The 14074-nt window shown below is 43.5% G+C and overlaps 1 protein-coding gene across 2 annotated transcripts in view; it reads right to left on the bottom strand.

Moving 5' to 3' along the window:
* The window catches only part of SPATS2 (spermatogenesis associated serine rich 2), an 87813-nt gene that overhangs the window by 24907 nt on the left and 48832 nt on the right, over positions 1-14074 (bottom strand). For both annotated transcript variants that reach the window (XM_042448890.1, XM_042448891.1), the window contains one exon: positions 11374-11423. In XM_042448890.1, coding sequence (XP_042304824.1) covers positions 11374-11423 — 50 coding nt within the window. The remainder of the gene's footprint in view (positions 1-11373; positions 11424-14074) is intronic.

The raw sequence follows: 14074 nt of genomic DNA, 5'->3' as shown, positions 1-14074 counted from the left end.
AAAGTTACCTGAGTCTAGCCCCTATACCAGCAAAGATATGCTTGACAATGTGTGGCAAATGCCTTATAAAATCTTGAAAGCCAGAGGCTTGATTCAATAAGCTTTCTAGTGGTTAGAAGGTAAGGCTTTTCTACTTCCCCTGTTTTCTTAAACCTTTCATCATGATTAGAAGCAGCAGGATTAATCATACTTTATTTGTATCATACTTTATTTGATACAGGACACAAATGCCAGTTATTCTTTGCACAGAAATTAAGTAACATTAATGCAGATAAGATTTTTTTCAAACATCTGGAGTACACATACCATTGGCTAGAATCCCATTCTTGTCTACATAAGAAGGTATGGAAGTTACTACAGGATCTCCTGCCTATTCCAAGTGAATTCTTGGTATTTCTATTACATTTCTCCTATCAATAAGGACACGTTACTAACCTGTAACTGTAGTTATTCAAATAGTCATCTGTGAATTCACAAGTGGGTATTCCTGCACCTACGTGAAGTATATTCAGAACATTCTGGAATCACTAGGCAGATTTGTGGTGGTAGCTCCACCCATCTCTTATTAGACCCTAGCCATTCCTGCTCATTTACCTCAGTTCCAAAGGATGCTGCTTTGCAGCATCTATAGGTAACAGGTGCAGGATACAACATGTGGAGAGGATGGGTGGGCTTGTGTGAATTCACAGACGACAACCTGAAGAACTACAATTACAGATGTTTTTTGAGAGACGTCATCAATGCATCCCTTAGGGAAGATAGTGTTCCATCTTGTCTGAACGAAGTGACGGTTAGGCCGCTTCTGAAAAAAAAATTTCCTGGACCCCCTAGACATATCCAACTATAGGCCAGTCTCCTATCTACCATTTTAAAACAAAGTGATCAAAAGGGCTGTTGCTCGTCAGCTCCAAGCTGTCTTGGAGGACACCGATTATCTGGATCCATTTCAAACTGGCTTTAAGACAAGCTATGGAGTTGAGACTGCCATGGTTGCCTTGGCTGATGACCTTTGCTGGAGCATCAACAGGGGGTAGTGTGACCTTGTTGGTGCTACTGGACCTCTCAGCGGCTTTCGACACAATACTGTTTATTTACTGTTTATTTATTTATAGCCCGCTCTTCCAAGGAGATCAGAGCAGGTTACAACAAGGGTACTAAACAATATTATTATTATTATTATTATTATTATTATTATTATTATTATTAAACAATGTACAATTTACAACAGTATCTACATTATAAAATCTCATAACAAATACATCAATTTTTTAAAAACAAGATAAAAATTACAAACATTAAAAACCACAACAATAACTAGCTTAAAAGTGCTAGTGTAACGGGGAGAGAGCAGATATCACAACACCTAGGGGGAAAGCCTGTTGGAAGAGGTAGGTCTTCAGCTTTTTCTTGAACAGGTCAAGGGAGGTAACCGAGCGGAGCTCGCCGGGAAGAGAGTTCCAAAGCTGCGGGGCTGAGCTGGAAAATGCCCTCTGTGCAGTCACGGTGTACTTCATATCAGGAACTCTCAACAACTGCTTCCCGGCCGATCTGAGAGCGCGGGGCGGATTATATGGGGAGAGGCGGTCCTCCAAGTACCCCGGGCCCAAGCCATTTAGGGCTTTATAGGTAATAACCAACACCTTGTATTGGGCTCGGAAGCGAATGGGCAGCCAATGAAGATCTTGCAGAATAGGTGTTATGTGGCTAGTCCTGGAGCATCCAGTGACTAACCTAGCTGCCATATTCTGCACTAATTGAAGCTTCCGGGTTTGGTACAAGGGTTGCCCCATGTAGAACGCGTTACAGAAATCATGACATCCTCATGGAATGCCTGAGAGGGTTAGGAATTGGAGGCATTGCATTGCAATGGTTCTGTTCCTTCCTCTCAGGCAGATTCCAAAGGGTGATGCTTGGCGACAGTTGCTCATCAAAAAAAGGAGCATAATTGTAGCATCCCTCAGGGTGCCATCCTGTCTCCAATGCTATTTAATATATATATGAAGCCACTGAGAGAGATCATCCGGAGACATGGGGCGGGGTGTTACCAGTATGCTGATGAAACACCCCCAAATATATTTCTCCATGTTTTGGTCTACAGCTATAACTTCAGGTAGCGTCTCGCCTCTCAATGAATGTCTTAAAGCAGTAATGGACTGGATGAGGAAAAACAGATTAAAACTGAATCCAGACAACACAGAGGTACTTCCAGTGAGGGCCCCTAACCCAGGCATTGTGATACAACCACTCGTCCTAGATGGGGTCACACTTGTTAAAACACTTTTGATATTGCGGAGCATGTGAGGCAACACGTCAACGTTTGGCACCAGATTTTCCACCTTCGTGACTGTAATCAGCAGCTTGTGAGCTGGAGAAACACCTCTCCCTGTCTTAATGAGCAAAGAGACACTGTAAACTTCTCTCAGATGAGGCTTTTATTTTTACAAGAAGTTCCACTGTGTACAACAATATATACATCGACACCACGGGGACGTAGCCAAGGGGGGGTCCTTGGGGTCCGGACCCCCCTTCCATTAGAAAAAAATGAATGGTGTGTGCTGCTGTGCTGCCGCACCCAAGCCCCATTATAATGGCGGCACTTAGTCTGGACCCCCCCCCCTTCTTAAAATCCTGGCTACGTCCCTGGACACCATTCACCATCCACACTAGTAACAACCCACTTAAAATGCTCATCACTACTCTAGCGAAGGCTCCCTCTGGTGCCACAAAGGATCCAGCCACCCTCCTGAGTGACTTTTCAGACTGGCAGCATCCTACAGTACTTTACAACACTTGTTGACTATCTTTTTGATGGCACTTCCTGTTTAAATGCCTAATCATTATGGCTCACAGTAACCCTTTAATGCCTGGTTACTATTAAAACCCACATTGTACATTTTCCTTGTGACTCTATATTCCAGCAACACTCTCCTCAAAGGACTGTGTTCGCAGTCTGGGGATACTCCTTAGATCCGTTGCTTCGCATGACGAATCAGGTGAATGCAACAGTCAGGAGCACCTTTTATCAGCTTCGGCTGATATGGCAGTGGTGTCCTTTACTAGAAGTTAGGGGACCTAGAAACTGTGGAACATGCGCTGGTAACCTCACGACTCTATTTCTGTAATGCACTCTATATGGGGCTACCCTTGTGCTTAGTTCAGAAGCTTCAATAAGTACAGAACATGGCAGCGAGGTTGGTCTCTGGCACAGCCAGGAGTGAACATATAACACCTGTTCTAAAATCACTCCACTGGCTTCCTATTAGTTTCCGGGCAGTACAAGGTGTTGATTATGGCCTTTAAAGCCCTAAATGGCTTGGGTCCAACCTATTTTCAGGACTGCCTCCTGCCGTACAATCTACCCTGTGCACTCAGGTCCTCTGGGAGGAATTTGTTACAACCTATAAAAACCAGACTGTCTACAACTGCCCAGAGGACCTTTTCGGCAACCGCTCTCAGATTATGGAACGGCCTGCCAGAGAATATCCGTCATATTACCACCTTAAACATCTTTTAAAAAGCTGTCAAGACAGATCTTTTCCAGCAGGCCTTCCCTGCATAGATAACTGGCCACTAAAGAATCTGAACATCTGAACCTACTACTCTCCAGAACCATGCTATAGCCATTGTTGATTGATTGTTTTCTTTTATAAAAATAATAATATAATAATTTTTTTTATTTATATTGCCCCTACGGATCGAGGCGGGGTTACAACCTGATCAAAACATACAATACAGTCATAAAATCCAGCAATCAATTCAATAAATACATCAGTGGTTATTTACAGAGAATCATCATCGCAGATAAGAGTAGCATCTTAATCAGGTAGAGAGGGGTAAGCCCGCCGGAGGTATGTTTTAAGGAATATTTTAACTGTACTGTTTAATTGCTATTTTAAGGAGGTGGAATATCGGGATATGGAACTGTATTATTTTAACTGTAAGCCGCCCCAGTTGTGTTCCACAGAGAGACGGGATATAAATAAATTTTTCTTATTATTATTACAGGTAAGCAACCTGTCCTCCTTCTTTGTTGTCTCTATGTATCACATAATTGGGACTAACAAGCTAACTGTGACAGGTGGAGGGAAAATCGTATTGATGAACCATAACAATTTTTATTAACAAGAACAAACCTATAAAATTGGCAGGTATACACTTAATGAACATCTGACATCAACACTCCCCTCTCAAAAGCTGCATCATCATAAGACCTGATTTCCAACCTATACTGAATGATAAACATCAAAGGTTGGGACCAGAAAGCAGCTTTGCAAATCTTTTCCAAGGGTACTCCACTAAGAAAAACAGATGAAGCTACTATTGCCCTGGTAGAATGTGCTCAAATTCAAGCAGAGGGGAATCTTTCCATACGCAAGATGTATTGTAGAAACCACCCATTTTGAGAACCTCTGAGAAGTAATGGGTTGTCCTAACTGTGAATTCGAGCAACATACAAATAGTTTGTTAGTTTGATGTGAATTCGAAGCTCTGTCCACATAGAACACCAATGTTCTCCAAACATCAAGAAAATGCACAGTGCATTTCATACAGGGAGTTGGGTTTGGTACAAAGGTAGGTAATAATGCCCTGGTTCATGTGAAAAGATACAACCATCTTAGACAAAAAAGGTGATGTCCAGCAGAAAAACAACTTTATCCTTATGGAAACAAAGATAAGGCTGGTCCACATGAACAGCACACAGTTCACCAGCCTGTTTGGTAGACGTGACAGCAACCAAAAATGCAGTTTTCATGGTAAGCAGTTGTAAGGCTGTTCTTACTAAGGGTTTGAAAGGTTTTCTGGATAATTATAAGAGGACTAGTTTGAGGCTCCATGCCAGTGTAGGTACCGATGCATGAAGATGAAGATTACTGAAGATTAAGAAACTACTTAATCAAAGGATGCTTAAAAATGATGAATGATTCTCAAACTGGAAGTGTGGGCAAATGGTGGCAAGGTAATACTTTAAGGAAGATAAGGATAAATCTGCATCTGCCAATGACATAAGGAAATCTAGGACGTGTGCTAGCTCAATTTTAGATGGAGATAACTGTTTTCAATCAAAGACTTCTGAAACTTACTCCACTCAAATTGATAAAACTTCTGCATCAAAGGCTTATGGGCAGCTAGAATGACCTCACACAAAGATTCAGGCAAATACCTCAAGATCGAATCCTCCATGCAACCAGATGTACGGTCTCCAAATCTGAATGTTGAACTCGTCCTTCGTGAAGAGTGAGGGAATCTGGATAGAGAGGCAAGTGAAGATACTCTTTATGGGCTAGATGTAGGAGAGTGGCAAACCACAGTTGTCATGGCCATCACTGGGTGATCAGGATGGCACTCTTCCCATCAATCTGTAACTTTGCCACCACTTGGGTAATTAGAGGGAAGGGTGGAAAGGCATCTTCGCTGTCCATTTGAAAAAGAAGCATTGCTTCAAAGCTGTGGTTCTGACTCCTGGAGCAGAACTGTGGGCATTGCCTGTTTATTTGACGTGAAAAGATCAATTGTTGGAAAGCCCCACTGCTGAAACAGCATTTGAAAGACATCGGGATGGAGCATCCATTTATGGCATGAATCTGACAAGCAGCTGAGTTCACCCACAAGGTGTTCTCTTTCTCATGCAGGTGAACTGCCTGAAGAAAATGCCTCTGAGGATGCACCATCTCCAGATTCGAATTGTCAAGTAGAAGCTGAGACTTTGTGCCACCTTGTTTGTTCAAATAAAACATTACAGTTGTGTTGTCCGTGACCAGTAAAACCGTTCTGTTTTGAAGAAGGGATTCGAAGGCTCTGAGCACCTTCTCTACTGTCAACATCTTCAGAGCATTGATGTGAAAATTCACCTCTGTGGCAGTCTACTTTCTCTTGATGGTGAGACCTTAGGAATGGGCACTCCACCCTTTCATGGAAATGTTTGTCGTCAGTGACAACTGAGATTGCATTGAGAGGAATGGCATCTCCACACAGACATTCATGGGATTGAGCAACCGGTCCAGGGTTCTTCAGATGGAGCGGGGAATAGTGAGCCTTTTAAAAGGGAGATCCGTGAGTAGATCGAATGTCAAAAGGAACCATGATGGAAATGGTAATACGGTAATAGTGGCGGTCGAAGCCATATGTTGTAAAAGAACCTGGAGAGACTTGATGGTAGTCCTTCTGGAATATTTGCATGATAACAGCTTGTACCAGAAATCTGTCTTGAGGAAGGTATGCAATCCTTCATTTCAAACCCAGCATGGCAACAATGAACCATACTTCCTGTGAGGTAAGTTGGATTTTTCTCTCTTGACAATCAGACCCAAAGAGTTCAGAAAGGACAGAATTTCGTTGACATGTCGAATCAAGTCTTTCCTGGAATTTGCTGCTAATAGCCAGTTGTCCACATAAGGAAAGCAATTCCTTGTTGGCAAAGGGAAGTAGCTCCTACTGCCATGTATGTGAAGAATCTGGGTGTCGTCAACAGACCAAAGGGAAGGATGCAAAACTGAAACAGCTGTCATCCCACACCAATTGCCTGTGGGAAGGTTGAATTCCAATATGAAAATAGATGTCTTTGAGGTCCAGAGTAGTGAACCAATCACTCCTTTGCAACAGGGGAAGGATGAGTGTCAGTGTTACCATACAAAAACATCTGTGATCAATGCACAGATTCAAACAATGAAGGTCCAATATCAGTCAAAGTCCTCCATCCTTTTTCAACACAATAAAGTATCAGGAGAAAAAAATTGTGCTGAATAAGTCACACTGGAATAAGCTTGATGGCACCCCTGGCTAAGAGAAAACATACAGTGGGTCCTCGCCTTACACAGGGGATCTGTTCCGGATCCCTTCGCGTAAGGCAAATTCTGCCTATGCTTGGAAACAATGGGGCTCGTGCGCGGCGGCGCGGGCGCGCGCACCCATTCAATTGAATGGGACGCGCCGCCCCTTCCGCCCTGCGCATGCCGGCGGCTTTGAGCGCCTATGCTCAAAGCCACCTATAAAAAGGCAGCGTATGGCGAGGCGCGACTGTACTTCTCTGAGTAGGGCCTTGGAAGGAGTGTGATATGTTAAGTTCCAGTAGGAGGATCTTCCTCAAATTTGATGGCCTATCTCCTATAGATGATATTGAGAACCCACAAATCAGTGGTAATCACGGCCCAAGTCTTGACAAATCATGTCAGTCTGTCACCAAAGGGTGCAGGGGAGTCAAGGAAATTCAGTATGGAGGAATCAAAGATGCTTCTTTCCTTAAGGAAAGCAATTCTGATGAGAAAGGCTGTCTTTTTCCAGATGATGATGAAGACTGGGAAGGATATCTTTGGCCTGTTACAGACTGCCAAAATAAAGCTGCTTCGAGTCTCTTTGGAGGTATGCTATTTAAATGATGCATGGATCCTAAGAGTCCAGAGGTTGCGCCAAAGCCACACTCCATTCCTAAGCACCGGAGTGCAGCTTTGGTGCAACTTCCGGATTCTTAGGACCCATGCATCATTTAAATAGCATACCTCCAAAGAGACTCAAAGCAGCTTTATTTTGGCAGTCTGTTACAGGCCTTTGCCTCCTTGAAAAGGGAGGAGTAAAGAAATGTCTCTGACTGTATGCAGGTCTTTGCCATCTGTAACATGATCTAGGAGTGCCTCTGTCATTCATAGGCATGCCTTACTTCTTCACTGTTGTCCTTATAGTTTGTGTGAATTCAAGTTTCTCATCTGTCTCTTTATTGAAGAGGTTGGAATCAACGAAAGGTGTGTCCTCAAGTACAGATCTAGCCTGTGTGGAGATGCCTGAGGAATGCAACCAAGCATATCTTCACAAAGCCACAGACCTGGCCAAGACCTTCAATGCACAGTCAGCCACATGGCAGGCAGTTTATTTGCTGACCCACTAACTAATGTGCTGCACTTTGTAACACACTGAATAAATCTCTCCTTGTCAGGTAACTTGTCCAGCAATGGCAACATCCTCTCCCATAGATTCTGCTGATAGGTCCCTATAGAGGCTGCACAGTTTGCAATAGGGAGGCCAAAAAAAACTTTTTCACCATCCCACTGAGTTTCCATCCCTACTTGTCAGGTGGGCAAGAAGAAGATCAAGGAGTAGGTTTGGATTGTGATGCCTCTACGATCACAAAATTTGGCTTGTTCAAACAAGTCATGATGAATCCAATGATGATTCAATAGAGGTAGATTTGTGGACAATCAGTCTTATGTGATGGAGACATTTTCCTCAGTATGGCAGAAGAAGAAGATGCTGATTACACTGAACCTACTAGTCTAGACTCCTGGTTTTATGTACTTGCAGCATAAAAGTTTTACAATGGACACAAGTATCCACGTGTTAAAGAAAATGCAACATGGGACATACAGTAGAAGAAATAAAACATGTACAGTGGTACCTCGGGATACGAATTACCCAGCTTACGAATTTTTCGGGATACGAATAAATCCCATAGGGATTTATTGTTTCGGGTTACGAACGTTTTTTCGGGTTACGAAAAAACGCCGGCGCTGTTTTAAATGGAGCCGCGGCAGAGCCGCGGCTTTTTTTCCCATTAGCGCCTATGGCAATTCGGGTTACGAAGGTTTTTCGGGTTACGAAATTAGCCGCGGAACGAATTAATTTCGTAACCCGAGGGAGCACTGTATGTGAAAGTCACTATGACTAAGCAAAATCAATTAAGAAGCCACACAGGTAAAAGTTAATGTAATTTAGAAGGCTTGCATGCCAAGGACAGAATTATAGAGTGTACAATTGGAAACACCTGAGATTCATTAAGTGTACAAGGTGAGATGATGAAATTGTCAAGTATGGGTTGAACTATGTGAACCAATCAAAATGAATGTATGTGCCCACTGGGTGGAAACTGACTAAGTGGGTGGTGTTTAACAATGGCTATAATAATTGCTATGATTGCCAATGTATTTTGTGGAGTAGATTGGAGTAGTTTGGATAGTTGTGGATAGTTGTAGTGTTTTGGAGAGATTGTAGAGATTGTGATTTGTAGGGCATATAGTATTTGTATATAGTAGAATAAAGTAGATCTTTTATATAAGACTACTGAGTTGTCTGGTGTCTTGAGTGAAGATACAAGAGCCAGCAGGATACTGGAGAAGTTTGAAGACTTCTGAGGAAGAAGAGTGAGAAGGCTTGGAGAGTTTGTCAGGGTCTTCAGCCTATTCTCTGAAACTCTGCTGCTTTGGAAGAAAAGCATTAACCACTGACTAAAGCTGGTCAGCTCCGCTGCATAACAAGGTGGTGAGTTAAAGCCAGAGGTGAAGAGCTACAACTCCCATCATCCCTGACACCACGTTGGGTCCTTTTCCCAAGCAAAGAAGGCAATGGGAGAAGCTGTTCCAGCCAGAGAGTTTTGCCCCACACTAACAATACTTCTTAAATGAGGTGGAAGTGGTCACCATTGCCAAATCATTGTCAACCAGGATCGACTTTCAATCAAAGGGATAAAACAGAAAAATAAGTAGTTAAACAGTCCAGTCAAGAAATCCAAATGATTTGAAATAAAATAAAAAAATTCAGAGCGAGGGTTCCTGGATGCTGCTAACAGAGTGGACAAAAAGGAACTGAGGTAATGCCTACAGTGTAATAAGAGACAAGTAGAGCTACCACCAAAAATTGCCTAGCAATTCCAGAAGGTTCCCAATATGCTTTATGCAGGCATAGAAATACCCAATTGTGTGATTCACAGAGATCACAAAGAAGAATAAGAAATTTTCTATTAATTTATATGAATGGCTTCTCAGTTCACTGAGAAGATGTACCCATTATGTTGTGTGCTTTAGAGACAAGATTATCTATACCAGGGGTAGGCAAGCTTTTTGAGCTGGGGGCCGGGTTGCTGTCCCTCAGACAACTGGGGGGCCGAAGCCAAAAATTAAATAATTAAATAATTTTTGTAAAAATTAATTAAATAAATAAACCGGGACAAATGTAGGACAAAATTTTGAAATGGAGGACACTTTTTATATAAAAAGTGGAGGACACGCAAAAAAATTTGCTGATTTAAAAAAAAATGTTAATATAAATGCATGTTTCGGAGGCTTCTATAGACAATTGCCCCCCTTGCCCGCCTCCTCCTGATAGGCCAAAGGCTCCGGCGGCAATCGGCGGCAAGACCAGACGGGGGCCGGTCCCAAGGCCTTGCCGGGCCGCATCCGGCCCGCGGGCTGCAGGTTGCCTACCCCTGATCTATACTATAATACAACTGGGGACTTTCCAGTAGCAATGGTGATAAAACTTCTGGGAATCATTGGCTAAACTGTCAACATGACACATATAGACCAAGATAGATTACAGAGTTATTCGGATGTAGAGAGGAACTCACCAGTATAAAAACTTAGATAAGGAACAGTATATGAAGCCCAGGAAGGGGGCTTTGCAAAAGGAGAATGCTAAAGAGAGAGTGGCAGGGAGAAAGACTAGGAAAGGGGAGCCAAAGCAGATAGTGATCCATATGGATGAGAGGAGAGAAAGAAAACTCGGGGAAAGGTATATATGGTAGGGAACTGCAAGGGTAAAGAACAATGCAGTTTATATACTGATATGAAACAAGCAGCCTATTTTTGTAGATTGTTAGTTTAATAAAATCCAGTGATTTGCACAAATATAAAGTAACCTACTTCCAGGCAACTGACAAAACTGTCTCAAAGTAAGCAGTGAAACATTTGTAAATTCAGACTCAAGACCTATGTTCAAGTCATGGCTAACTATACTGTACATAGGGCATCTGGCAACAAAGGGTGAAATTGCTTCTAAGGAATGGGCCATGAGGCCCTAAGCTTGCCATTAGAATGGAGACTGGGCAAAAATGGGCAAGGAGAGGGCAAAAGCAGAGGTGAAGAAAATAAGAAAGCTAATGTCAGTGTCCAGGGAGGGCAAAGTCTCTGGATCAATTCAGCTGGTATAGCTGCATGTAGGCCTAACACTTTGTACCATGTGCCCGACTTTTACATGGCTTTCAGCTTATGCTGAAAGCCCTGCACCATTTCCTGTATGGTGCGCATGCTGTGTGCACGAGCCCCATTATTTTCAATGGGGCTTGAGCATAGGTGGAACTTGCCTTATGTGGCAGGGTCCGGAACGGATCTCCCGCGTAAGGCAAGGGACCACTGTAGTAGAAATAGGTTTTGAAAAGACCAGATCAAGAAATACATGGAGGGTGTACACAGGGGGCTAAAATGGTTGGGGAAGGGAATAATACATTTACAAGGGGGAAGCAAACTTATATTACATTTATAGATGTCTACACCTGCATGTCAGCTGACAATGTACCATCTGGAAACCATAAGATAAGCAGCATCCTAAATCAATGTCATCTAAGCACATAAGTGTACCCTTCCAAAGCTAGTTCACATCCAAACAACAACCTACCTTTTTCTTGCCTGTTACTGTCCATTCTTTCAATACTGCACTGGCACTGCCTGTAAAAAAATAAATACATTATAAGCAGAAATAAAAATGGTTCATAGGCTTGTTACAGACAGGCCAAAATAAAGCTGCTTTGAGTCACTTTGGAGGTATGGTATTTCAATGATGCATGCGTCCTAAGAGTCGAAAAGCCGCACCAAAGCTGCACTCCAGTCCTTAGAACTGGAGTGTGGCTTTGGTGCAGCTTTTGGACTGTTAGGACGCATGCATCATTGAAATACCATACCTCCAAAGTGACTCGAAGCAGCTTTATTTTGGCCTGTCTGTAACAGGCCATAATTATTTAGGAAACTTGAACAAAAAAAGAGAAGATAATAGATGTCACAAGGAAGAGCAGAAGCTAGGAAAACCAAGGTCCAAAGCACACTGCAGAAATGGACAGGTTGCTTACCTGTTATAGTATTTCTTTGAGTGGTCATTTGCGAATTTACACAAATGGGTTATATCTGTGCCTGTGCTGTAAAGCTTGGAAACTTCTGGAATCACTGGGCAAAACTTAGTTTGCAGCTTTTTGATGGTAGCTCCGCCCACCCTTATAAAACCCCTAGCGTTCTCGCTCTTTCCTGAGTTTCATAAAGTTTGCCGCATAGCAGCGACAAAGAGAATTAGCACTGAGCAGGACACGACTGAGGGGAGGATGGGTGGGATTTGTATGAATTCGCAGATGACCACTCGAGGAAATACAGTTACAGGTAAGCAACCTGTCCTCCTTCTTTGTGGTCTCTGTGAATCACACAAATGGGTTAGACTGACAAGCTTCAGTCAGTGGAGGAGGAAGTGTCATGACACATGTAAAGTTCAAACAAGTTGTATTTAACAACAATAAATTCTTGAACTTAAAGTGCAACTGTCAAAGACATTTCTTTAGTGTCAAAGCATATATAACACGCAATGCATTTGAAAATGTCATTTCTAGGTTTTAAAGATATATAATAACAACAAAGCAAATGTCAGTGTAAACTTGCTTAGTTTCAGCAGCATACAGAACATGTAATGCAGCAAATGCATTTAACTGCAAAACCTGACAGTAACACTGCCCTCTCAAAAGCTGCATTCTATCTGGCCCTGGTATCCAGCCTGTAATGTTTGATGAAAGTCAATGGCTGGGACCAGACAGCAGCTTTGTAGGCATCCTCCAAAGGCACCCCTGTCAGAAAGGCGGAGGAGGTCGCTAAGACCCTAGCTGAGTGGTTCTGAATCTGAGTAGGGAGTTCTAACATAACACAGATGGATGGTACGAGCCACCCATTTCGAAAATCTCTGAGCAATCACAGGTAGTCCCTTCTTGGCCTCCGAGTAGCACACAAAAAGTCTCTCAGAGTGCCTCAAACCCGAAGTACTGTCTAGGTAAAAAGCCAGCGCCCTCTGAACATCCAGGGTGTGGAGCTGGCGCTCGATACTGGTGGTTTGGTTTGGGGCCAAAGTTAGCAACACAATGTCCTAGTTGACATGGAAAGCCGACACCACCTTCGGAAGGAAGGTAATGTTGGTAAGGAGGACCACTTTGACCTTGTGAAACTGAAGGTAAGGCTGGACCATCCGCAAGGCACAAAGCTCGCTCGCATGGTGAGCAGAGGTGATAGCCACAAGGAAAATTGTTTTGCAGGTCAGCAATCTCCAAGTCCATAGGGGCCATGGGTTCAAAGGGCTTGGCTGACAAACAGGAAAGCACGAGATTGAGGCTCCATGCCGGTGTCAGTACCGATGAAGGAGGGTGAAGATTGTTGAACTCTAAGGAATCTCTTCATCAAAGAATCCTTGAAAAGGGAAGGTCTGCCTTTGAACTGGTAAGGTGAACAAATGGCAGATAGGTAGCATTTAATGGATGTGAGGCACAGTCCCAAGTCAGCCAGAGTCATCAAGAACTCTAAGACTATCAGGACTGAAGCACAGGATGGAGAGAGGTCCCTGTTCTAGAGAAAGTCCAAGAACTTGTTCCACTTGAACTGGTAGGACCTCTGGGTTGAGGGCTTCTGAGCAGCCAGGATGACCATCCATACCGAGTCAGGCAGAGTCTCTAGGGACGGATTCTCAAAGGCACCAGGGGAAGGGTCTCGATGTCTGGGTTCAGAATACGACATTTGTGTATGGACAGGAGGTCAGGACAGAACTCGAGCCTGAGATATTCCCTTCGGGATAGATGCAGAAGGGGAGCGAACCATGGTTGCCTTGGCCACTACGGCATGATGAGTAGGGCATTGGACTGGTCCGATGTCATCTTTGCCATGACCTTTGTGATAAGTGGGAACGGCGTAAACCATCCCTTCTGACCACTCAAACTGGAAGGCATCTCCTTGAGAACCTGGTGTTCAGGTTCAAGAACAAAACTTGTACAAGGAGTGTTTTGGGGAGAGGCAAACAGGTCAATCATCAGCTCGCCCCAAACATGAAAGAGGTAGGTGGCCGTCTTGGGATGGAGGCGCCACTCGTGGCATTGGTTGGAAGACCTGCTGAGCCAGTCTGCCAGTTCGTCCTCCTCTTCAGGTAGGTGGATGGACTAAAGGAGAATCTTGTTCTGGATGCACCAGTCCCAGATTCGAAGCGTGATCACGAGCAACATTCAGGACTTTGTTCCTCCTTGTTTGTTGAGGTAATACATGACAGTGTTGTTGTCCTTCAGTTCGTTCTCCTCCCCAGGGAGGTA

The sequence above is a fragment of the Sceloporus undulatus genome, chromosome 2, assembly GCF_019175285.1.
Source record: "Sceloporus undulatus isolate JIND9_A2432 ecotype Alabama chromosome 2, SceUnd_v1.1, whole genome shotgun sequence".
NCBI classification, from domain to species: domain Eukaryota; kingdom Metazoa; phylum Chordata; class Lepidosauria; order Squamata; family Phrynosomatidae; genus Sceloporus; species Sceloporus undulatus.
This window is presented reverse-complemented; position numbering and strand designations above follow the sequence as displayed.